This window comes from Anarrhichthys ocellatus, unplaced genomic scaffold (assembly GCF_004355925.1).
Source record: "Anarrhichthys ocellatus isolate YVR2014 unplaced genomic scaffold, GSC_Weel_1.0 scaffold5, whole genome shotgun sequence".
NCBI lineage: Eukaryota > Metazoa > Chordata > Actinopteri > Perciformes > Anarhichadidae > Anarrhichthys > Anarrhichthys ocellatus.
Genome location: NW_022280035.1, coordinates 14,675,649 through 14,699,823, shown reverse-complemented (window position 1 = coordinate 14,699,823; position 24,175 = coordinate 14,675,649). Strand labels below are relative to the sequence as shown.

At 39.1% G+C, this 24,175-nt stretch overlaps 3 protein-coding genes and 1 non-coding gene across 6 annotated transcripts in view; 2 read left to right on the top strand and 2 right to left on the bottom strand.

The window, feature by feature from the left end:
* The window catches only part of gpr153 (G protein-coupled receptor 153), a 39,320-nt gene extending 32,757 nt beyond the window's left edge, over nucleotides 1–6,563 (top strand). Inside the window, exons 5-7 of one of the 3 annotated variants that reach the window (XM_031844923.1) lie at nucleotides 745–774; nucleotides 3,089–3,108; nucleotides 3,639–6,563. In XM_031844923.1, coding sequence (XP_031700783.1) covers nucleotides 745–774; nucleotides 3,089–3,108; nucleotides 3,639–4,481 — 893 coding nt within the window. In that variant the 3' untranslated portion in view covers nucleotides 4,482–6,563. Of the gene's footprint in view, nucleotides 1–744; nucleotides 775–1,300; nucleotides 1,486–3,088; nucleotides 3,109–3,638 lie in introns of all 3 variants that reach the window. The other 2 variants (XM_031844924.1, XM_031844922.1) reach the window with 2 other exon arrangements.
* Nucleotides 6,564–8,085: 1,522 nt separating this feature from the next.
* LOC116382644 (complement C1q tumor necrosis factor-related protein 3-like) lies at nucleotides 8,086–10,809 on the bottom strand. Its single transcript, XM_031845867.1, has 5 exons — nucleotides 10,752–10,809; nucleotides 10,549–10,620; nucleotides 10,229–10,312; nucleotides 8,476–8,607; nucleotides 8,086–8,369 (listed from the first exon to the last, which is right to left on the bottom strand). Exons 1-5 carry the CDS (start codon nucleotides 10,807–10,809, stop codon nucleotides 8,086–8,088), a joined length of 630 nt encoding a protein of 209 aa, XP_031701727.1.
* Nucleotides 10,810–10,859: 50 nt separating this feature from the next.
* Nucleotides 10,860–10,931, top strand: trnam-cau (transfer RNA methionine (anticodon CAU)). The gene has a single exon. It is a non-coding gene; the product is annotated as a tRNA-Met (tRNA).
* A 4,785-nt stretch (nucleotides 10,932–15,716) lies between these two features.
* On the bottom strand, nucleotides 15,717–16,815 carry her3 (hairy-related 3). Its single transcript, XM_031844578.1, has 4 exons — nucleotides 16,762–16,815; nucleotides 16,555–16,650; nucleotides 16,335–16,416; nucleotides 15,717–16,186 (listed from the first exon to the last, which is right to left on the bottom strand). Exons 1-4 carry the CDS (start codon nucleotides 16,813–16,815, stop codon nucleotides 15,717–15,719), a joined length of 702 nt encoding a protein of 233 aa, XP_031700438.1.
* Nucleotides 16,816–24,175: the final 7,360 nt, after the last annotated feature.

Here is a 24,175-nt window from a genome sequence, read left to right as displayed (position 1 = left end):
ATTAATGAGAAATAAAATGAACTTTTTTGATTTTAGCAAATGGCTGCAATGAAACAAAGAGTGAAAAATTTAAAGGGGTCTGAATACTTTCCGTACCCATTGTATGTGTGTATGTGTGTGTGTGTGTGTGTGTGTATGTATGTGTGTGTGTGTGTGTGTGTGTGTGTGTATATATGTATGTATATATGTATATATGTATGTGTGTGTATATACGTGTGTGCGTGTATATACGTGTATCTGTGTGTATATGTATGTATTTTTTTTTTTCTTTGTGTGGTGTGGACTCCCATCTAATAGTCAGATTATAGTGACTTTAAGAGAGAAATAGTATATATTTTAAGGGTTAAGTCTGAATTTAACTGCACATAGTAGACACTAGTCTAAAAATTCAACATTTTACCAAGGAATCACAGACACGTCAACAAAATCTGGTCCAAAAATTAGGTCACATGATAATGATGGAAAGGCTTGTGGTCTGCGCCCATGACCAGATCTCCACAATTGATGAAGACTGATGACAGTGTCAACCATCTATCTTTTTCTTTTTCTTCTATTGGCACTGTTTAAACTCAACCCAATCTGAACCCCTTCTCTTGTGTTTCTAACCCTCCAAACCTGTTGATCCTCTCCCTCTCGACATCCTCCCTGATTAACTGCTCGTTGTCCAGCAGGAACCGTAAAACCACACAGGCCGTACTCAGTGGGATAATTAACACTGCCAGTTCTCTGCTTTTTTTTCTCCAGAGGGCTTACCATGTATAACTCATCACAGTTGTATGTATAAGGATTGTTTCCTGTTTTCCCAAAGCTACTTACTTGCATGACGAGCTGCCTGTGCAAAGAGCTACTTTCATCTTTCATCTTTTTGGCCAACATTTTCCTCAAGATCAGCATTTTACACTCATCTCCAATGGATCTTTAATGAACATGAATGCAGTAATTGGGAAAATAACTTGGTTGATGGGTATTTATACACTCGGAACACTTTACATTGTGTAAGTGTAAGCTCTGTAGCTTCGAAGATTCTTATTGCAGCTATTTGGCATGGTTTCTGAATTAGCACCCATTTAGGGCTTTTTTAATTCCCTTACTCAACATTTAAATTGAATTATTGTTAATTTTTGAAGCAACATTTTTTTAATCTAAACCTCATATTCCAGAGCATACCCGTAGGCATATCAACAAAACGGAGAACAATTGAACTTGTCTCTCTTATCTATTCGTCTGTCTGTCTGTCTGTCTTGTGTATTGAGTTCGTTGCTCTCTAATCCTGACATTCGTGCTTTTCTGCACTTTGCAGAAAACAGCCAAGATGGAGGAATTCATGCCGACTTAATATATGACAGACCATATGACTATAGCTCGGCGCCTGAAATCGTGACGGTAGACCGTAATGCCAAGTATGAGTTCTCAACCTTAGAAAGGGGGGTTCCGCAAGGGTATCCATTGAGGGAACAACAGGAAGATAAAATGCAGTATTTGCAGGTATATTTTTTTTATTAATTTTCTTCATTTCTTTTACTTGATCAATTGAACTATTTTAAAATGACACTGTGCATGGTGAAGTGGCCTCATGGGCCTTTAATAACTTGTTAGAATTTTCTGGAATCATCAGACATTTTGTGAAGCTATCTCTACCAGATATGCCACAGATTTCTTTGTCTATTTTACGTGAATCAAAAATACACTCTGGCTGACTAATGTTTGGTAAATATGACCATCGACAGTCCCATCAACATGTTAGATGTGCTTCATTTATCGACTAGTGTGTCCTAGCCATGGGCCTACATGCAATTGACTCCATTTTTATTTTGTGAGAGGGTAAGAGCTTAGTAACTGACTTACCTTCTACATTTCAGGAGTCCCTCAAGGTTTCATGAAAGCACTATAAACATTTGCTCATATTCTACCCAAAAGCATTGTGTCCATTGGATCGGACATCCATTCCAGTCAGATGCAGAGCTGTGAAATGCTCCTTTTCGGCCTGCATCTATGCCAAAACGTTCTTTCCCAACATGCAGCCTTTTAGGTCAATGAAACAAAACCTTGTTTTCTGCTAAGGTTCCAATACTGACTTAACTCTGCAAATTCCAAGTTCTGGCCCACAATCCAACAATGGATCAATTTTCATGAAAATTATTGATTAAATCAGTGATGATGATGAAAATCTTGCTGGACTTGGCCTGGAAGGCTGTGGTGATGATATTTAACTTTAGAATCAACTGATGCAACCCCACACAATATTAACTTTTAACAAAGCATCTTCATACTGTGTCATCTTTGTCAGAAAACAGTACAGCCTGCAGCTGAAGCAGTCTACATTTACTGGAAAAAATGCTCATTGGAAAAAAAAAAAAGTGTATGTGTATATATATATATACACAGAAAAATGGGATTACACCCCAGATGTCCAACATTAAAATTAAAATTTTAAAGACCAGTGATTGAATTGGATCTCTATTCAATTTGACTTTTTACAAAGCCTGGAAACAGAGATGTATACAGTAGTAGTACCATTTCATCAGACCAAGTCATGACCCCATCCATTGTTTTTGTGTCCGATACACCTCGTCATTAGATTTAGAAGATTCATTTGATTGTAAAGTAATATTTAGCTGTGTTATTCCTTGCTGTATACATGTGATGGTGAATTAATTTAGGTGTATTTTTTTATTTCAGTTACAGGACAACTGGCTAAACTGTGTCACATTATCTTTTTGCTGTTAAGGCCCAATTAGACCATAAACAAAGAAAGCCCTTCAAATCCGTAATCAATCGAATCAATAGAACATCCATTTGAGAATGTCCCTTCTCACATGGATTGATTGCAGAATAAAGCCTCTTTGGCTTTATTAGCTTGTTGTGCAAGTCTCTGTCTTTCTTCATCATGCATCTGAATTCATTCTTATGCTTGTGCTGCCCTCTGCTGTTCAGCCCCCCCCCCCCACACACCTTACACACTCAATGCTACTGTATCGTCTGCTGTCTCATTTCTCTGTATTTACTAAAACCCACCACAGGGGGGCAGGCTGATATCAATCTTGTGGCTCTTGACGTCACCTTGACAAATCCTCTCTCTCTTGCATAGTTGTCAGAGCAGAATGGAATGTGAGTATAACATGTAGGGAACAATCATCTGTTTGCAGTTTTCATCTCCAAATAATGGAGGTGAATACTAGTTCAGTTATAACCATGTTTATGTATGTTACAATGTTCATACATGTCAGGGATTCGTTTAAAAAAAAGAAGCACTTATCTTGAACAAGCAACGTCTTGTGCTGCACTACAGCTAAATCAGGGAACCAAAATAGAATGGATTTTGATACTAAACTGAAAAAGATTACTGAGCCCGATGTCATCAATCTAAATATTTACACAAAGCAGTCCATTGGGACTATTACAGGTCAGTGTTATTACTAAAATTGCAGTGTACTATCACAGTGGCATTGACGGCCACATAACCTCAAGGAAACCTGCATGTAATGTCCTTTTAATTGATTATGTAGGTGTAACAATAACATATATCGTAATGTTAACAATGAGCACCGCCACAATGCTTAATTCTGTTTTGCTGTATAGGTGAATGAATGTCAAAGTTATTTATACACTGAGTGGTTTGATCTGTGTGTTGCGTCCAGGTGCCCCCTACAAGAAGATACTCCCACGACGAAACCGACATGTGGACCATCGACCGGATCCCCTCATACCTTCACCGATGGGGCTCCACCGAGGACATGATGGTGACTGCCCACTACAGCTCCACCTTGCCGCGCCGCGAGAGGCGCAGGAGCAGCCTGGTCTCCTACCACGAGGAGAGCCACCATCACCATCACCCGCATCGCAAGCGGCGACGCTCTGAGGACAGCATGCACTCCCTCAAGCACCTGCCGCGCGTGGTTTGCAGCGGGGAGCACTATGAGGACGAACTGCGGTGTTTTAGCCGCGACGAGGTGATCAACTTCATAGATGAGACACCGCTGCCGAGCCCCAGGAAGAGCCCGCGGCGCACATCCACCATCTCACTCATCCCAAACGTGTATGAACAGCACACTGTCATCCTTCCGCACTTCCTGCTCACCGACTTTGAGCGTGAGCCTCAAGCACTCAGGCGGCTCTCGGAACACAAACGGAGCAGCAGTCGGGGCAACACGCCTGAGGCTTCCCCCAAACCAGACAGGCCTGCCGGAAAGAAGAGCCCCGTGGCTTGTGGCTCCGGTAAAGGCTGTCGGGAGCGTGTGCGAGACGGGAAACAGCAGAGTCAGGTGGGCTCACCTGGGCGCAGCCAGCAGACTCCGGGGCGCTCTGCCTGTAGGCCCAGGACAGGCGGTGGAGCCGGGGCTGATGCTGGAGCTGACTGGGGGTATCAGAAGCACCCGAGCAAGGGTGAGAGTAAAGTTAGCACAAACAGTTTTGTAAGCACACCCTCGGCGTCGTCCAAGGGATACATCACGTTCCACTCTGATTCTGTCGGCTCCACCTAAAAGCAAAGTTTACCCTTGTTAATTGTTATTATCAACATTATTACTGAAGTAATGAAAACCACCGGGAGATTGGTGGTTATGGGAAAGTGACATACTGGATTATTTGTCCTTTTTACTTGTGCCACTATTCTGTTTTACGATATAAACCACCAATACACATTTGTTATGCTAAATGGCCTTGGGAGCTTTGGACATATTTTCTGAATGGGCCTAATGTTTGTGAGAAGGTCGGTGGTCCTGTTATTCAGCTTTCACATCACAAAATATCACCAAATGACACTTATTATTTCCAGCACTGACACAAATAAACTTTTATTTTGTTAAATGGCGTGAACATTGCCACTCCTTGTTTTAGCTGTTCAGTGTTGTTTCTTATGAACTGCTCACATAATTGGAGGAGGTTGTTGTTAAGGTGGTATTTTTCTCTTTCCTTTTTCTTTGCACTTAAGAACTTGAACTCATTGTATTTTATTTAGCCTTTAATGGCTGTGTTTTGTTGTATGGATACATTGGCTTTCAAAACAAAGTTATCTCAATACTGCTCCTTGTACCTTGGTATTGACTTAAGGACATGACACAGTAAATATGTTTGTTTTATTTTGATGATGTACACCTTTTCTATTAACATTGTTACTCACAACACATGACTTATTTTTTTCAAGCACCTTTCGTTGAAGTAAACTGAAAGTGGTAATCCCAAACTCTTTTATGCCTAATAGTTTTACAGTTACTGTGTGATATTGAGATATAACGTGAAGGCCCCTAAATTCCGAAGGAAAATGTGAAGTCAGTTTTTAAAGATTGTCGTGTCATGTACATATGAAGGATATTGGATTCATGGTTTTGGTGTTCTTTTTTTGTTTAATGAGACCTTTGCGTAGAACATTTCCTCCCAGTTCATATTCCAATGTTTGTGTTTAACTTTGGAGATGATCAGGCACAACAGTTGCCCACCACCACATTGCATATTTCCATATAAAACATCAGACCAATACAGCTGGAAATGGTGCTTTGTCCCCATCAACGGAGCATGTCAGCCTGACCGCACCTCTTTATTTGTTTCAGTAACGTGTTAGAAAGCACCAATAATTATTTTTTGAATAGCTGTCTGAGAAGGAACCTCTAAAAGAAGTCAAATTGTCTGAAGGTTGAATGATCGCAGCCTTCAAGTTGACTAGATGTAGCGGAACTTAAATGCTGATGTCGTACCTAAACCCACAACGATGTTGGCACTAATTAGGAACATTGTTAAAAGAATGGAAATGTAGTACAGTAAATGTATCTGGTACTACAAACAGCAGACATTACATTAGATGTGTTATCTCATGCATTAAGACTGCTAAAGGTTCTGTTCTGGGAGGTCTGTTGAGTATATAAGCAAATGTAAACATCCCCAAAGATTTATTTAATGATGCTGTGGGGAAATTAAAGTCAGATTTTATTCATTATCTATAAATATATATTTGGGGAGAGAATGATTATTTATCATGATAGCAAATTCTAAAAGGTCATGGAAAAAAAAATGGTATTACTAGATTATCAGTTACCATCATTGTGAGAACTTCTCACTTTGCACTCTCAGTCAAAATAGACACTGCAGTGAACTTACACAATGCTTCACAAAGCCCATTGTCGCATTCATGAAGAACTTCTCATGTTTACCAAATGTGACAACTTGCTGACTAAAAGGAGTGCGAACTCTTTGACGTCTCATGGACGGTAACTGCTAACCTGAATGTATTTGGAGATTAGGACGTATAAAGACAACATGAAATTAAAATGTGCCCTTTGACAGCCGTATTAGCTGTGAAACTTTTTTTGCTATTATCCAGGTAATAAAGTTGCACCTGTTTGGCATATAGGTTTTTACCTGCGGCCATTTAAGTGTTTATTTTAACTTCTCATGTATTAGTGTACCTCTCACTCATTGCAGCCTATTCAACTGGACTGAACTGTTGTTTTTAGCTGAAATGTATCCTCCTCTGGAAGCATAACATCACATTCTCCTGTCAAACTTTGCTTTGTCAAAGATTTTTTGCATTTTTTTGTGTTTACAATATTAAATTATAATTTTGTAACATATTCAAAGATTTATGACTCAAATATGAATGATGTTAAATGCTATGATTTTCTTGTTCATATGACTTTGTTAAAAAAAGATATGACTGATTAAATTCACAAGGTGATGCTCAGAGAGTGTTTTTAGAGTTTTGGGACAGTGTTGTACTATGCTTGTTGTGGGGCCGTATTACCATGTGAGACCTTCTGAGACGTCTCCGATTTTTTTTTTTTTCCCCAGGAGTTTGAGCGATAGACATAATGAAGCAACATAGTTGTCACCATGGCCACATAAAAGTTAAGCCTATGTCCCCAGAAGAAGACCAAGATTCGGTGTCCTTCACAATGATATGAGATGTGAGATATGAATGGTCAGTCTCTCTCTAATTTTGGCAACTTCCTGCTTTCAGTTGGATCTACAGAAACATATCTAAACATAAGTTAAAACAACATTTTGCTGGAGCTGCACATTCTCTGCCTTTGAACACTTAATAGTGTAGAAATTGTATGATAAACCTTAGAACTTTAGTTCTGGTCTGATTTCTCATCACACCACAGAAAAAATTGGATGAATGAATTAACTAAAATTCAGAGTTAAATTATTCAGCTTCCCATAAACACAAAATCAATTTTAAGAAATATGTTTTGTCACATGAAAAAGAAAATAAGATCTATTTTTCCCACTCCACTTTTCCATCTTCCGATCATAATAAGTGTTCACTCTACAGATTTTATTAAAGAATTTTAGTAGCACTTAACAAGCAGTTGCCGTAGCAGCATGCAATTACCACGTGATGGCTGTTCCTTGAGATGTTACGATGATGCAGGTAAGCAGTAACGGGAACTAGTCAACGTTAGCCAATACACATCTGGTAACAGTAAACAAACCTTTGTTTAATAATATAAGGTTAATGTTTAGGCAAATAAGACAAACCAAACAGAACTAGGTGTTGGACCATTGTGTCTAGTTTATATACACAGCTACAGTCTAGATAATCGGTACTTATAACAAACACAGCGACTGTATCATACATTTGAAGGAATAAAGGGAATGTCCTCTCTCACACTAACAGCACCAGACAGTTTGAGTTTCTCTCGAACAAAGTAAAAAACAATCAGACAGTGAAAGTGAGGTTGTTTGGTTGGATGCTGTGGTGATGCTGAGCAAGTAGGTTCTGGTGTTTATCTGGATCCAGGTGAAGTTAGAGGACTTTATTTAGAATTTCTTAACAATGTGAGATAAGTCATGAGATTTATGAACATTTACACGCGTTTCTCAACTATTACGACACTCCCTTGATCTAATGTTAACAAAACATCTGGCACAAGTATTCCCTCACTGTCTATGTCTGTGTATTTTGATGCAAATCTGGAAAGACATGCGGATGAAAAATGAATGAACCTTTTCTTATGAAGAAGATTGTTGTTCTGATGCAGGGTTGTCAATCAGCATTCATACACAGGAAAAAATAATGTAATTTTCTGATACGTGGCTGCAGTGTACACGATAATCTTAAACTGAGGAAAACAAAGACCTGTTTTTCTTTTACATGGTGAAAAGCAGATTACCACTGAAGGTGCTATGATGATTTTCACTGTCATGAATTCTTGTGTTCCTCCAGAGACGCAAAAACACAACATCTCTGACCTCTAGAAGCAGCGTGGCACCATTAGCAGATGTGCCAAAATGGGACGGCTGATGCTCATATGCTGTAAAAATATGCTCTCCGTTCTTGACCAACACAACAGATGAACCATATGAAGCATGTCCACCTGCAGCTATGTAGAACTCAAAGTGGTAGGCTCCTCTTACTGGTGCAATGAACAAACCTGTGGGACAGTTTTGTCAGTGAATGGGGAATTATCTGTTTATGATGTGGTTGAAGCACACATAGCAAAAAAGTCAATAAATATTTAAAATTGTAAATTAAAGTACCTGTGTTTGGGTTGTAGGCATTTCCGATGTTTGTGACAACGTATCTGAAGACCAGAGGAGTGTTTGTGTTAAATGGTCCAATATGTCCTGAGCCTGAAGCCAACAGAGATGTTGAGAAAGCCACCTGTTTGACTGAGAAAGAGAGAGAGAAACATACTCATTTTAGAGAATGATGTTACAGCTTAATGACAACATTGACCATGACAATAATGAGCTTTTTTCTAAGTTCATTATTGTTATCTATTAAAAACACATCATTAAACTGTGTATTATTATCACCATTCTAGATAGGGTTTTAAATGATCTATTACAACCGAACTGTTCAAATAACTTATTTTATCTCACCTTTATTATCTCTTTTCAGAGCCTCCACCTGGTTTTCTGTGACATCTGTCCTGGCTGCCATGTTGCTCAGCTCTGCTCTCGTGTAGATCAGCTCTGCTGCCTGTGCTGAAATTAATTAGAATAGGTGCAATGTGAAATACATGTTTGTCTCCAATAAAAACAATCTTTGACAGTTAAATGTATTTCATCACCATTGTTTTCATTAGGGTGTGCTTTAGCCACTGAAAACCTGTATAATTACTTAATACTCTCCAGAAAAATTGGGTAACATGCATCATTAAAATCCTGTGTCAATATACGTAGGAAAAACAGTCTTATACTGTTCATATTGTCTCTAATACAGATGTGTTAAACTCAAGGTCTGCGGGCCGAATCTGGCCCCACAGTGGTGGAATGAACTCCCCACTGACGTCAGGACAGCAGAGTCGCTGCCCATCTTTCGGCGCAGGCTGAAAACTCACCTCTTCAAGAAGTACTACCCTGAGCCTTCCACTCAGCACTTATTGTATTCATACTAGTTTGTTGCACTTATTGTATTCATTTGTTTCTGCACTGTACTTTTGCTCTGGTTTATGCTCTTAGATGCTTGTTTAATAAAGGAGATGCACTTATGACTTCTGGTGACTAGTAGTTCTCTTGAATACCTATGTTGAATACACTTATTGTAAGTCGCTTTGGATAAAAGCGTCTGCTAAATGACTGTAATGTAATGTAATGTAATCAGTGTTTATAAGAGGCATGAAGGCAGACTTGACTGTCAGTGAGCAGCTCTTGGATGTAGCCATGCACGGGATGATGACGGGGAGGGACATTTTTAATGCAGAGAGGTGACAAAAATAGCTTTGAACAAAGTTATTGTAATAACTTGTGTTTGATGATATTTGACTTTGTTATTTTCTTTAAAAGTTTGATCTTTGATAGAGTAATGTGGCTTTCTTAACCCTAAATTGAAAGGATTTATGTTATAATAACAGAAATGTGCTTAAATATATTTTTACATTTACATGTACAATATTTTTACACTTGAATAAACAATAATCACAGAGAGACAGTTATTTAGCAATATGTTAGGGAGTAGTTATACATTCTTACAGTTACAACCGGCCCTTTGAGGGCAACCATAATGCTGATGTGGCCCAGGGTGAAAATGAGTTTGACACCTCTGCTCTAATATGTCATTTTGAGGTATAACGATTCAGCATTGCTCAATATATACGTGTACCTTTAGCTGTTGCTTCAGCTTCAGCTTAATGACAACATTGACCATGACAATAATGAGCTTTTTTCTAAATTCACTATTGTTATCTTAAAAATACACCATTAATCTGTGTATTATTATCACCATTCTAGATAGGGTTTTAAATGATCTATTACAACCGAACTGTTCAAATATCTTATTTTATCTCACCTTCATTATCTCTTTTCAGAGCCTCCACCTGGTTTTCTGTGACATCTGTCCTGGCTGCCATGTTGGTCAGCTCTGCTGCCTGTGCTGAAATTAATTAGAATAGGAGCAATGTGAAATACATTTTTGTCTCCAATAAAAACAATCTTTGACAGTTAAACGTATTTCATCACCATTGTTTTCATTAGGGTGTGCTTTAGCCACTGAAACCTGTATATTGTTCCAACAAATTACTTAATACTGTTCATAATACTGTGTATATATGTTGGAAAAACAGTCTTATACTGTTTATATTGTCTCTAATATGTCATTTTGACGTGTACCTTTTAGCTGTTGCTTCATCTTGTCCACCTCAGTCTTTTGTAACTCCAGTTCTCTCAGTTTGGCTGCCTGGGCTAAAAAAAACAAAAAGGGAAAAAAGAAGATTCAATGACATATTTTTTGTAAATATTATTTCGGTCTGTTCTGTAATAACAAAGTGGTTCGTGCTGCAAGTACTTCCTCACAACTTAACATACTACAGTACCTTCATTTTCTCTCTGTAAGTGCCTCATCTCCACCCTAGCCTGTAAACTGGTTAGCATATGCCTAGGTTTATGACAATTCTGTTCCTTGCATTATGTCATTTCTGTCAAGCAGAGTGGCGCAGCGGAAGCGTGCTGGGCCCATAACCCAGAGGTCGATGGATCGAAACCATCCTCTGCTATCTTTTCCCTTCCTGTCAGCAGTAGTTAGTATCTTTCCTTTGTCACTCCTGGGCTAACGTTCTGCTGTATAAAGTAAAAATAACTCTGACGGGCGAACTTTACCGAGCTCTATAGGATTGTATTTTCTAACTATTTAACTCTTTATTTTACTCCCCAAATCTCTGTCAATTTTAAACCTAAAGTGAGTGCATTTATTTATGCTGCGTTCCAGATAACTCGGAGGTCAGAATTTGTCTCTGTTGAAATTTCCAACTTCCTATTTTTAAGAGTTGCACCACGCCAAACGTTAACAAAAACCATGGCTGACCGTGCCTTGACAAACTGCTGTTTGTTTGTGGTGTTTGTTTGTGGAGCTTTTTTCACGAGTTCCCGAGTAACTTGTGTACAGAAAAAACAACTTTCAGAGATCGCTTACGGTAACCTACTTACCTACCTACCTAATAACTTTGGCGACCTATTTTGACATCAATTTACAAGTAGAACATGTTTTACAATATGATAGCATATATTATTCAAATTAAATACAGGTGAATATTTACGTTGCCTTTTAGTTGATCGTTTATCATTTACAGTGTGTGCTTCCATTGTTGTGTGACAGACAGCCTTGAAGGTATGTTTGGTTCTGAAATTACATAAAAATAACAAGTAAATACATGATGTATACAACTAGGTTGCAAATTAACCATAAACAAATATCAGATGAAATAAACAGCATTAAATACATTGGTATCAATCTGTAATCAACCTAGATAATTAACAAAGACACAGGTAAATATAACTAAATCTATGGTTTACACACTGATACTGCCATCTACTGGTAGAGATGGTAAACACTTTCACTCAGATCTCCTTATACAGGCTCTGTGTCCACTCAAACAACAGCACAATACGGTGGAAAAATAGATATCAGTGCTAACAGCAACAACTTTGATTAAACTACATTATTAACTGTGTTGCATCAAACACTGTACCGATTAATCGAAAACTTGATTATTGCTGTACACATGGATAAATTCATATTAAACCGCATGTAGTCAACTGTTGCTACTCCCATGGTCCAGGTTTATTCATTTACTTTTCTGCTAATGTTACCCTGGTATGTGCTTGCATCATAGACCGTAAATAACATTGTTTTCATTATATTGCCTTGGCTTTTATTTCGATTTTGTTTCTCTCGTTTTTCCGTTTTTGGTTTAAAACACAAAAAACGAAATGAAAATGGTATTTCTGAATTTTTGTTTTATTTTTTTACTATTAAACGATAAAACAAACTATCAAAACGTACACGGACCGACCAGGTCTGCATCTGTTCATTGGTGTGATATAGCGTAGGTGGGAGGGGCAAGCAACAAACAGGAAGTTAACCCAGCAATGCATGAGGTGAGGAAAATGACTAAAGATTTAGCTACTTTTCATCAAGGGGTCATACAATTGTCAGAGCTGATATATTGCACAAACTTTTGATGGAAACATGGATACGGTGCACTACTGCAACAAAATCGGTCAATAATGTGTCAATATGATGTAAGGTTGTTTTTACTCTGTTTAATTGTTTGGGTGAATGGGACAGCATGATTTTTGGGTGATTGGAACAGTGCTAAAAGGCTTTGCAAAGGACTTAAATGATGAACCTTGCAATAGAGAACCATTGTGTATGACCTTTATGCTGTACATGAGTGGTTGCCAACCACCTTATGTGTGCTGATCACTAATCAATCACAGAAACGCTGGATGCTGCCCAGCATTTTTCTAGTCAAACTTGTGACGGTGAGGAAAGACAGTTTATTATTGAAACTTTTAAATCTTCTAGTAATATAGTTTAGCAGAAATTACTAGAGTCTCAATTCATTATAATGATGAACAGGAAAAGGAAAATGTGCATGTGAAATTATATCAAAGTCTGAATTGCACTAGCCCAAATCAATGATAATGTACCCCAATCACCCAAAAGGTCTTGTTTCATTTACCCAAATGTTACCAAAAAACGAAAAGATGTTGGGTCATACAAAAGGTTATGCCACGCCTCCTTGGATATAACCTTCTTTCACCTTCAAATAACATTTTCAGTATTGCAGAATTGTAGGCCTATGTGTTGCCACTGTTGAGCTTTTTTATTATTATTGTATTTATCTATTTATGGCAAGAAAGCTTTCACAAGGCGGAAATTCAAAACTCTCTCAGTCACCATTGCACAAGTCCACTGTTACCAGCATATGAGAGAATAATCAACAGCTGTGCTGAACCTGTCGTAGCAGAGACATTACCAGTGAAATGAGCAGTGAGAAGAGAGGTCTGCAGCGCACTTCATCCACGTCTGCTCGCTTAAGGGCGCTCGACTGGGCCCAGTCTCATGCTAATAACTTATTCTCTCCCTCCCGACGGTTCTCGGCTCTAATATGCGTCGCTATTATAGTGCCAACCCAAACTAGCTTACTTAAACAATACGGGGAAGAGTTCATAGAAATTCTTAGAAAAAGTTTAAGGGCATTCAGTTTGGAAGTCACGTGGCATTTCCTTTCTTCCTAAAACAAACTTCTCTTTTTGTCATGGGCCGTCTCTTGGTCTCATCAAAAGAGTAGCTTTGACTTTGTGAAAGTATTAAGACGATTTACAGACGGGGTTTATGAGCCGATAAGACCAAACAAAGAGCTGGAATAACAAATAGTTGCCATAGCTAAGGGGGTTTGGAGCTGTGAGTAGAGTTGTTATTTTGCGGCCAAAAAAATACCCTTGAACCAGGCAGCGCGTACTTTTTTGTCCTTCGTAGACCTATACTGCACAGGAGCAGCCCTCTTCCAGTGGGCAGCAGTGTCTTTTCAGCATGTACCATCTGAAAGAGCTGTGGGCGTTTCCGCCATTCTCCTCGCTGTAAGGTGCCATCCTTTTCCAACAAGGCCCCTTCAGACTGGGGAGACACTTTATGACATGCCTGCCAAAGCAGCGGAAGAAAACTATAGGGCACTTTAAAAGAGCTTTCTGATAGACAGGTTTCCTGTCTCGTGCACATGGCGTATAGCCCAAAAGTAAGTATGTGCGATCAGTGTTATGGGTCAACACAGTCTCTTGTGGAGGCCGACTGCAGGTTGGCTATTTAGTAAAACCAGCAGACGTACAAATACTACTTCAGTATACATAAAACTACCACTACTGTATAGGCTACTTGACTAAAAACATAAAAGTTAGTTAGGGTTTATCCAAAAAGTTGTCCTCCGTACAATTGATCATTGTATTGGTTTAAAAAAAAAACAGGACGAGTAAGGTGTGTTTTTAGATCAATGATTACATTTACGTTTAATTGTATACATCTGGCGCTACAGGTATCCATAACCAGCCTAAGGGACGTCAGAAAGAGGTTGTTTGGGCCTATAGGTGTACAGTTATTCTAAATTGCGTTTCAGAAAACCTGGAAAATAATTGAAACGATAGATATTTAAGTCCAGAGGAGACAGAGAAGGGTGCATGGCGTGTAATTAGTAGCCTGTAGCAGAAAATTGTTGCGCTGCCCGACAAGCATCTGATTTGCTCGCCACTGTTTCGGTACTTATGTGTGAAACCATGAAGAATGGACTAAGTGACAGTCAAACCCCCACTCTCCTGGATCTTATTTTTCTCTCTATGTCAACTCCACAAAACTAATAAGGGTGCAAAACTTGAGTATTGCTGAACTATATATAACTCTATGCAGGACAGTATTGTTATTAAGTATTAGTTTATAATATGCGCTTTTTCCAGTCAATTTTCCTCTATTTGTCAATTGGCGCCTGCTCGATGATTTTGGTTAAGTGAATATTGCCTAAAGCGCTGCACTCCACTTCTTTCAACAACAAACAAATATGAGACTCAAAGAAGTAGGGGCATTTTTATTTTTTGTATGCTTAAAGTAGATGAAAGAAATATTTTTTTTGTAAAACTGTGGATGACGACTTTAATTTCATCATCTGGCAAATGGAATGAAAAAATGCTTATTATTTCTATGACAATAATACTGTTCTGCTTTCGAAGGTGAGCAATGCACTTCTATGTATCTGTATTCCAGCTAATTTGGTCGCATACCAATGTATGAAGTAACTATAAATTAACATTGATTCATTGATGATCTATTAAGTGTGAAGTATCACATTAAGTCATATCGACTTGATCATTTACTACTGGTGAGCAACAGCAATTCATGATACGTCCTGCATTCATTAATGCATTAAATAATCACGAGGCACGCACTAGTATTATACTTAATTCGATGTGGGCAAAAGAGACAAATTAAGTTTGAAAGCATAGCACAAACTCAGTGTTCATACAGGCCTCATGCAATTATCAAATGTTTAACACCATTTCATAAATGTAAGATTTAATTTTAATTCCGTGCCCACACATCTTTGACCTTACAAAAAAAAGAAAAATGCACCTATAGTTGTTTGAGGCTCAAAAGCCCGGTTATATCATTTTCTTTCAGTTTGACGGCTTCAGCACAAAGTTTATTTACTTTCTTAGGCCTATATCACAGGTACAGTTTCCCTCGCCGTCTCTCATTATACCAATATGAAATTTAATATTTCACTCTAGAGATCTGCCTGAGATCAGCTATCACTATAAATCGGCCGCATGTTATGTAAACGAACCCTTCTACGTGGAAGGTAAATGTAGTCCAGTTTCAACAAACAAGACAACACAATCTTTCTGTCGTTCATTTTTATTAAGACAATACAAATATATATATACATTATAACATATAATATCATATTGTGGTAATCTATACAGTGCAATTATAAACATTAAATTGGACAGCTCTACCAAGGCCTCCAGACATTGTGCTGCGTGTTTGCAACGTCATTCCTGTGACTGACGGGGTGAAACATCTTGTTACTGGAACTTTTTTCACGAGTATTTTGTGTGGGCGCCGCTGCAGGGACAGCCTGTCTGGTTCCAGATGCGTCTTCAGTCGGTAAAAAGGAAGACGTGCTTGCACTATGGGGTTTCAAAGCTTTAGATTTAGTCGTTTTTCTTTCATCAGGTCCTGCTACGGACGGAAGATTCCTCCGCACCTCATCCTGTGTCTCCGCTTGGTGCGGACCGCTGTCCATGGTGCTGAAGACTTCCTCTCGTCTACGAGAGCGGCAGAGTTTACTGGAGAGCTGCGATAACATCCAACGGTCGCTCCCCTTCAAGTTGTCTGCCATCAGCAGATACTGGTTGACGTTTGCCAGGCAGCTGCGGAAACCACTTTGATAGTCTGAAAACTCTGAAGCAGCGGCGGTGCCTGAAAGCAGTGGAAACACTAAAGTTAAGAAAAACACATGCATACAGTTGTGCGTAAAGCTGGTCTGAAGCATCCATATGTAACCTTAAATCAGAGTGTTTGAATATCTGATGGCTTGGTCTGCTGTAAGTGTGAAGTTATAACTTACAGCTCTGGATCTTTTGGAGGTTCCTTAGATGTTTCACAGTCAGCTCCAGGATGTCGGCCTTTTCCAGTTTGCGCTTTCGAATCTGAGAAAAGAGAAGAGATTAGATTTCAGCCATTTCCCGTAATTATTATCATAAATTAAACATGAATTACAATAACTGGTCCGAGGTAAAAAAATGATTATGTGTTCGAAATTATAGAGATGCTCTCTGCATACTTACACTAGTGCTGTAGTAGCTCTCCAGGAGAGATTTTAACTGGTCCAAACACTTGTTTATGCGAGCTCTTCGTTTCTTTTCCATGAGTGGTTTGGATACCTTTAAAACAAAAAAAGCCGGTAACATGAATTTGCATACAATAAAAATAATTTCGTGGTATTTAACTATCTGTTTTTGAATTATGTTCATCTTAATACATTATTTAAACACCTTGTTTCCAGCGATGGGTTTGGACTTTTCCACACAGTCTGTCGTCGCCACCATTCTGTTAGTCCTTTTCTGGTTTCCTTGAAGTTAATCTCTTTCCCTCTGTGGCGCACGAATGAAAGAGTTGACCCTGAGTGGATTTTTATAGAGACACCCACTTAACATCTCAATGCAAACAGTCCCGCCTGTCTCTTGCGCTCAAATGAGTAACACCGCGGCGTCATTTGACAGCCAAAACCAACCAAAGGCTTAGACGCACAGAAAAGTGAATCATGTTATGGTGTTTGAAGTTTATATTGTAAATTGTTGAATGTTTTGCTATTTAATTCCTCTAGATTGATAACAACTACAGGCCGTGCAGAGTGCAGAGGAATAGTCAGACACCACAATGTATAGACATGTTACGCATAAAAAATGTGTCCCTTTGGGATAGAAAGTACTCTGTCTGTCTATTTATAGCTATTGGGATTATTTTGAGGTCAGTTTAACACGAAACATACACAGACCACTACGTGTAGCCTTCGAAATGAATATACAAGTGCCAGCCCGAGAAACAACGTGTGGGGCAAAAAGCTAAGGAGAAGCGTAAAAATCCTAAACATAATGGGTAATCATAATTGTTCTGCTTTGCGAGCATGCTGTGGGCACTATTGACTCCTGTATTCAATCTTTTATATGTGAGTTTCACGCCACCAGGTCGAAGGCCGCACCGTGGTAATTCCCTGCGTGTCCCCGCAACATTTCGATTTTCTGGTGACCACTTCTAGTAAAAACTGTTACACCTGCTAAATGTTATTACAACAGTTAAACTACATTTTAATGCCAACGTGTACTTTTTTTTTTTACACATTTAACGCCAACACATATAGTTTGAAGAGCACTAGAGATTTCGCTAAATTGTTGTTACTTAAGGATTTTTCGACTATTGTGCGTCGCCAGTTTTTGTCTTCATACCAGCCGCGGTGAGGCACCGAGGAGAATCGCGGGCCGCCCCTTGTCCTCGGTCCCTCGCCTCTCGATTTTCCACACTGCTTCCTGAAAGGGGCGAAGGCTTGGGAAAGTATACCAGCTGAAACAATGTATTGACTGGACTGCACATCTTGTGCTCTCACACACACAACATATGAACATACTAAATGGGGTTGAATTAAGGCTATAGACACCCTTTTATGAGATGCTCTATGTTGGCTGTAGCACGGTCTGTAAGGTAAATGCGATCATTGTGGCCAATTCACTCTGTAGATTTGTGTGATTTGGGCTTACTTGAGTATTTCCAGGTGACAGAAAGTCAGTTTAGATGGTGCGTTTTGATAGAGGAGAGACGACACATAAAACATTTCTTACATTGCCCAAATCTGCTAGCCTGATCCGGTACACAATGCGTGTGTTAAAGGAGGGGCCTTTGTATTCAGTCTGGGGAGAGCGCGCATGAAAAGAGGCCAGTTTATAGTCGCGCTCCATTGATCTTTTCTTACGGCATGCTTTGTGACCACAAACGTGTGGGCATCAAAAGATTCCCTCCACTTCTAAAGTGAACCAACATAGCTCTTCTCTTCATTCCGTTTTGACAAGATAAAGTAGCTACTTCGTGTACAATCTGCTGTCTCATTTGATTGCCACAAAACGCTACTCAATTGTGTTGTTCAAACTGTATTATGCTGCAATTAGTAGGATGAGATGAATAAAGTATCTCTGTATGTATGTATGTATGTATGTATGTATCTATCTATCTATCTATCTATCTATCTATCTATCTATCTATCTATCTATCTATCTATCTATCTATCCATCTTCTCGGTTATTAAATTGCACAACATATTTGTAAAATGTATCCTTTTTTTCAATACTGTATTGTTAGTCTCGCAAAACTAAACTCTCAAGTCCCAATTCGAAGCTATAATTCAAATAGACTATTGAAGCACAGGCATGTCAGGCGTGTGTCAGCCACTAATTGCGTAAAATGTACCGAAAACTTGCGAGCCACATTTGTTGTCTGTTATATACTAAAGCATTTAATCGGTATGAAATTTGCCCGAGGTGCTCTGGTGTAAGTGAGCTTTTTGGTGTCTTTTGTCCTCTCTGGACGCCACATTATCTGCCTTTTCACGCTCGGATTTAGCACAAGACCGTGGAGCGTTGATTTCAGCATGAAGTCATGGCATCACAACGGTCGCCTGTTTGGATATTCTGTGCCGCAGAGTAGAGATTTCACCGCTGATTATTCGGTATAATTTCAATTAGTGTTGGCTCTCTGGGGTCTACAGTGAAGAAATGCAGCCAGGCTTTAAACGTGTTTCCCTCCAACCTCACTTCTCTCAAAAGTCGTTATGTCATCATCTATCCATAAGAATGGCGCATAGAGAAACTTGTGTCCCAAGTGGACATAATAATACAAGTGCCCTTAAATGACAAGTTAAGTGTATGTTTATAAAAGGAGTCGGGCTCTCGCTTCACTTTCACTTTTCAGCCCCAGGTCATTCATTAACCCAATCGGACCTTTGTCATGGAGGCATGCCGGCGGGGACCCAACAATGCTGCTGTAATAATTGGACTATTGGGGAACTTGTTAACAACAATTAGTGAAGCAATTATGCAATTACTGCAATAAACTATTATCTTCCTCGAGGGAAACTGAGACATTTGCAAACCAATGGCTAGGCCGGTGACAGAAATGCAGAGGTTGTACATCTGCCGTTTAGGGTATTTCTGAAGAAAACATTAAGTAAATAATAATGTCTACGGATAACAATATATTACAAATAATATAAGCTACTGCATGTGTTTTAGCAACATGCGTGGTTAGTGTAAAGTTACCGCAAAATAATAGGCCTACATTATGCAATCTGATGACATCACTCCATTAATTATCCTTTAATTAAATCATGCCAGTGCTGCAGGTCATTGTATTTGGCAGAACATCATTGCAAATGACCAATGTATATTGTGGTGAATTTCGTATATATTGTAAACACATGCATTAAAAGGCTATACTATGTTGGCATGTCGCAGTAGAGCGCTGTTAAAATATGCAAACACTGGCCCATAACTTGGTGCAGCGTGAGCGGAGCAAATCGATGTACCGCCTTCCATTCAAATTGACCCGAGGCAGCGCTGGTGTGACCAAAACGCTCATTGTGAGTAACAAGGTCACAGTAAAAGGAGCAGGTACAAGGACAGGTGCAGTGTAAAAATATTAGAAATATATACAGGACTTTCTGAAAAGCCACGCGACAGACCTGTTGACGAAGCTCTGATCAAACATCAAATAGAAATAGCGTCATGAATTTCTATAGACTGCTCCTCGGGTTATTTAAAGACTTCTTACTTTGGTTCGGGAACACAATGGCGGCTGTTTGCCTGTGTGTGCCGGGGTTACCGCATGAAAAGGCCAGAGGTGCACATTAACATCGCTTAAGGTTTTCTCAAGGACCGAAATGAACTGGCTGGAAAGTAACTTTATAACTCGGTGGAGGATGAAGCCTTTGTCGAGCTCTGAACTGAAAGAGACAAGTGCCTAACAAAAGAGGAGCGCCATTGTTAAACACTAAAGCGCATGGGCATTGATGCGCCTTGAATTGCAAAACATCTGCCATTACTCTGAACCACTTGAGCAAGATTTGAATGACAATAACCAAGCACCCTTTAGCGCTCCGCATTTAGCCGTGTGTAAAACAACAGTTAGCCATATGACCAACGTTGGAATTAAGCATTTGGTTTAGGATTAGCATCATATCAACAAATCAAACAAACCTCTGAGGATAGCATTTTTGCCTTTTCTCTGTGCCATATCACTTTAGTGCTGACTCTCACTCCTGATAGATCGACACTGTCCTAAATTAGGCCTGTTTGTTTGCAATATTCATGTTTCTCCGTGTACTGAAAAAAGGCCTATTGTCTGAATGTAGTCCACGTCACGGCATTTTAGTTTTAGTCTGATGAATTTATGACTATGTACACATATAGTCCTATTGGTTAGATCCATCTCTTCACACACAATGTAGAACACAGCCTCTGTAGATCAAACCCATCGTTTGTTTTAAACAATATAGCACACGGGCTAAAAATTAACTCCCAACTAATTGTCATTGCTGAAGGCGACCCGCGTGTATTGACAGTGAGTACATAGATATTCCGTTCCACTCAAACACGAATTAATTTGATCATTAACTCTCTTTGTTGAAAATCAAATCGATATTCTCAAAGACAGGACAATTTCAATGAAATTGCTACACTAATTTTTATGATACATAAGTGATAATTAAATGCGGAAATTTGACTAATAGGGAAAATAGGAGTCCAAATAGCTCTACACCAGCACCCCTGACGGACGAGAACCTGTAGTCTTTCACACAAAAGAAGATTATTTTAAAGGCGAATCCCATATGGCCACCAAACGCAAATGGCCTCCACTTAAAGTGTGTTTGTGCTTTAGGCGAGGGAGGACCAGTTGCTGGCCAAGTTTTTCCCAGGGTTTTCCCCTTTATCTGACCAAAGTGGAAAATTGAAAGGTACAAGTGAAAAGCCAGTGGGCGTTCCTCCGATTTTCCTCGCTCCATATTTTGTAAAACAGAAATATGTGTCCCCTCAGCAGAAAAGCCGCCTCCATCGGCTTGAACTAAATAACGAAAATAAAAAAATAAAGATCAAATTAGATTAATCAAGGCATGTTGGCGTTATATAATACAAAAATGATGCAAGTAAGTCTCGGCAATTTAGGCTATGAGCTATATACTCATCGTGTTCCATATTTAGACTAGGATTTATCACCCTGAAATCTTAGTGTTTCATCACAACGCTAACACTGTAGGCTAATCTTGAACCTCTTGAACAAATCTTGAACCTCTGACGGAGAGGATGAATACGCAGAATTTCTGCGTGACAACGTGTGTGGCGAATGTAACTCTGAAATTGGTATGAAATCGTCAATTTGTTTGGTGTCAGCGTTCAGCTCTCCAAACGCGCCATATGCCATGCTAAGTGGCACCATTTACCAATTCGTTCCTAGTTTCACGGTCCATCCTCCCCTTCTCCCTGCCAGGAAACTGAATAGCCTCAACAAAATGGCAATTTACCCTCTGGAATTGTCACATACCCCCTGCGGCAAGGCTCTTTCCGTTTTACTTTGTGGGGCGCCCCAGCCTTACTGAGTGTCACAGCGTGAAACTTTGACTTTCGAATGGAGGCAGAAAGTCTCATCAGCACTGTCTCAGGCCAGCGTGGCTGACGCATGTCTCACTGTCAGTGAGTTAACCTGTCAAATCGACCAAAAACACGTTGGCGTCATGGGCATATACAGCCCGTTTTTATTGTTTGACAGTATATGAAAGAACTAGTAAAATAGCTTAGTGTTGGTCAACGGGCAAGGTTGCAAAAATCAAAAATTAATAACAAAATAAATTATGCGGCATACAATCCCTGACACATACATATTATTTAAGACAAAAAATTGGATCAAATAATCAATATAAGAGAAGATCTGGCAAAGCACATGGGAACTAACATCTTTAGGGTCACCCAGATGCACACAAACCTGATCGCTCCTATCACTGTCTGTAGAGCCCTTTAATGCTTCCAAATGAGACACTGTTGTCCCCCACATTCACATCTAATCAGAGTCATGCTTGGCAATATGGTTGTGTAACGTTATCTAAATGTATATGTAATTGATTACCGAACTAATGCAGTTCCAAGACGGAACAAGAAGGAGATGTTACTGTTGGGCAGTGAAATAACCAATGGGGTTAGTGGTTAGAGTCCCGCTGGGCTACCCAGCTCCAGAGTTGTGAGTGGAGTGTGAGTAGAGGGTGTTGGGTATGCTTTCGTTGTATTGTAAGCAATTTCTGAATTCAGGTGCTGAGACACAGAGATACATTTTACAAATTTAAAAATCTGTTCAAATTTTGGAATCGGAACCAATAAACTCACAGATGACGGCAGTTATCATCAACGCTGGAAAGGACTTTAGTCATCACTTCATATGTCCACAAATGGAGACTTTTAATTTGTCCATGAGGTATACAGAAACAAACTGACACAGACCAAAACAAAAATGCTAGCATACATTACTGAGTGTCCATTTATCACTGCGGTGGATTGGTTCAGTATGAATTAACTATTGAATTTATATTCAAACTGTTACTATTTTGTATGCATACAATCTTAATCAGTAAAAAATCTGCAAAAAACCCTTCCTGCACTCTCTGCACTCTCCACCCACCCCTTAAACTTTAATCTCAATGCAATAGTTCTTCACTTAGTGTTCAGGCTGATTTTGCATTTAAAGCTTAATTCACATCATCCAGTTTATTACAAACCGTTTTTTAATGCCCTCATACAGAATATGGCTTAAAGCTCATGCTAAAGGGACGACATATGTATGTTTATTTCACGTTTTGACTTTGATGAATAATGACATTAGATGTTAAATGAAGTCATACAGTATATGGTGGAACTGTCTTCTAGCCCTAGACAGCGTCACTGTGAATTGGTGCCATCATGTGGTGAGATTGTTGTTACAGCAACTTCAAAAAAACTTGAACAAACAGAAGAAAACACATTCCATTTTATTGTTTTTATTGAGTCACTCTTACTGTTTAACTGCTGTACATGGACATGAAAATGTCTGCATTAGTACAGGGGCTTAACACAATTCCCTTTAAGTGGATCACTAAATGCCCTGAGGCTGTATAATAGCATATAACTTCAAAAGATGTTAAAGCAATAATTCACCAACAACAAAATGTATATTGACATACAACATGCACATATTCTGAGAAATAAGAGCTCACAACGATTGCAAAGATGTGCTAAAGTGCTGAACAATTTTGAAAGGGAAGCCATTGTTGTTGTTTTTTTTGTTTTTTTTTTGTCTTTTTGTGTCTTATTTGACACAAAAACATGGTGAGAGAGAGGTATGATGAAATGCAACAAAGGTCCAAAGGCTGGAAATCAAACATGCGCTGTAACCACTCAGCTACAGGGTCATCCATTTTTTGTTGTTTTAAACTAATTTCAATGTTTTTTTGTCAATACATTCCTCTCAAAACGGTCATATCTGTACAAAAGATTAACTGACAACCCTTAAAAGAAAACATAAACAAGACAAATACTTCTACAAGTATTCAGAAGGCTACATCAGCTTTTCAGTATGTAGAGATGCATATTTACTGGAAGCGGCTACTGGCTAATTGTTTTGGTGTAATTCTGAATGAGACCTTGGAAGTACTCTTGCGTGTTTCTGTGGGGTTGAAAAATCATGATGTAGCATTTTGGGAGGAAATACCACAACAGAAAGGAGTACAGACTGGAGAGTATTGCCAGGGCATTAAGTGTTTGGATGTACTTGCCATAGTAAAGTAAGTATTCAGTGGCAAATATGATCCAGGTGAGGATCAGCAGGAGTAAGCAGAAGGTTATT

Excerpts from the sequence above, each read along its gene's own strand:
- LOC116382644 (XM_031845867.1), bottom strand. The coding sequence starts at position 10,809 with ATGCTAACCAGTTTACAGGCTAGGGTGGAGATGAGGCACTTACAGAGA. Across the intron at positions 10,621-10,751 it reads CTTACAGAGAGAAAATGAAG|CCCAGGCAGCCAAACTGAGA; the intron begins GTACTGTAGTAT and ends TGTTTTTTTTAG. Across the intron at positions 8,370-8,475 it reads TGCCTACAACCCAAACACAG|GTTTGTTCATTGCACCAGTA; the intron begins GTACTTTAATTT and ends ACTGTCCCACAG.
- her3 (XM_031844578.1), bottom strand. The coding sequence starts at position 16,815 with ATGGTGGCGACGACAGACTGTGTGGAAAAGTCCAAACCCATCGCTGGA. Across the intron at positions 16,417-16,554 it reads AGAGCTACTACAGCACTAGT|ATTCGAAAGCGCAAACTGGA; the intron begins GTAAGTATGCAG and ends CTCTTTTCTCAG. Across the intron at positions 16,187-16,334 it reads CCTCCAAAAGATCCAGAGCT|GCACCGCCGCTGCTTCAGAG; the intron begins GTAAGTTATAAC and ends CACTGCTTTCAG.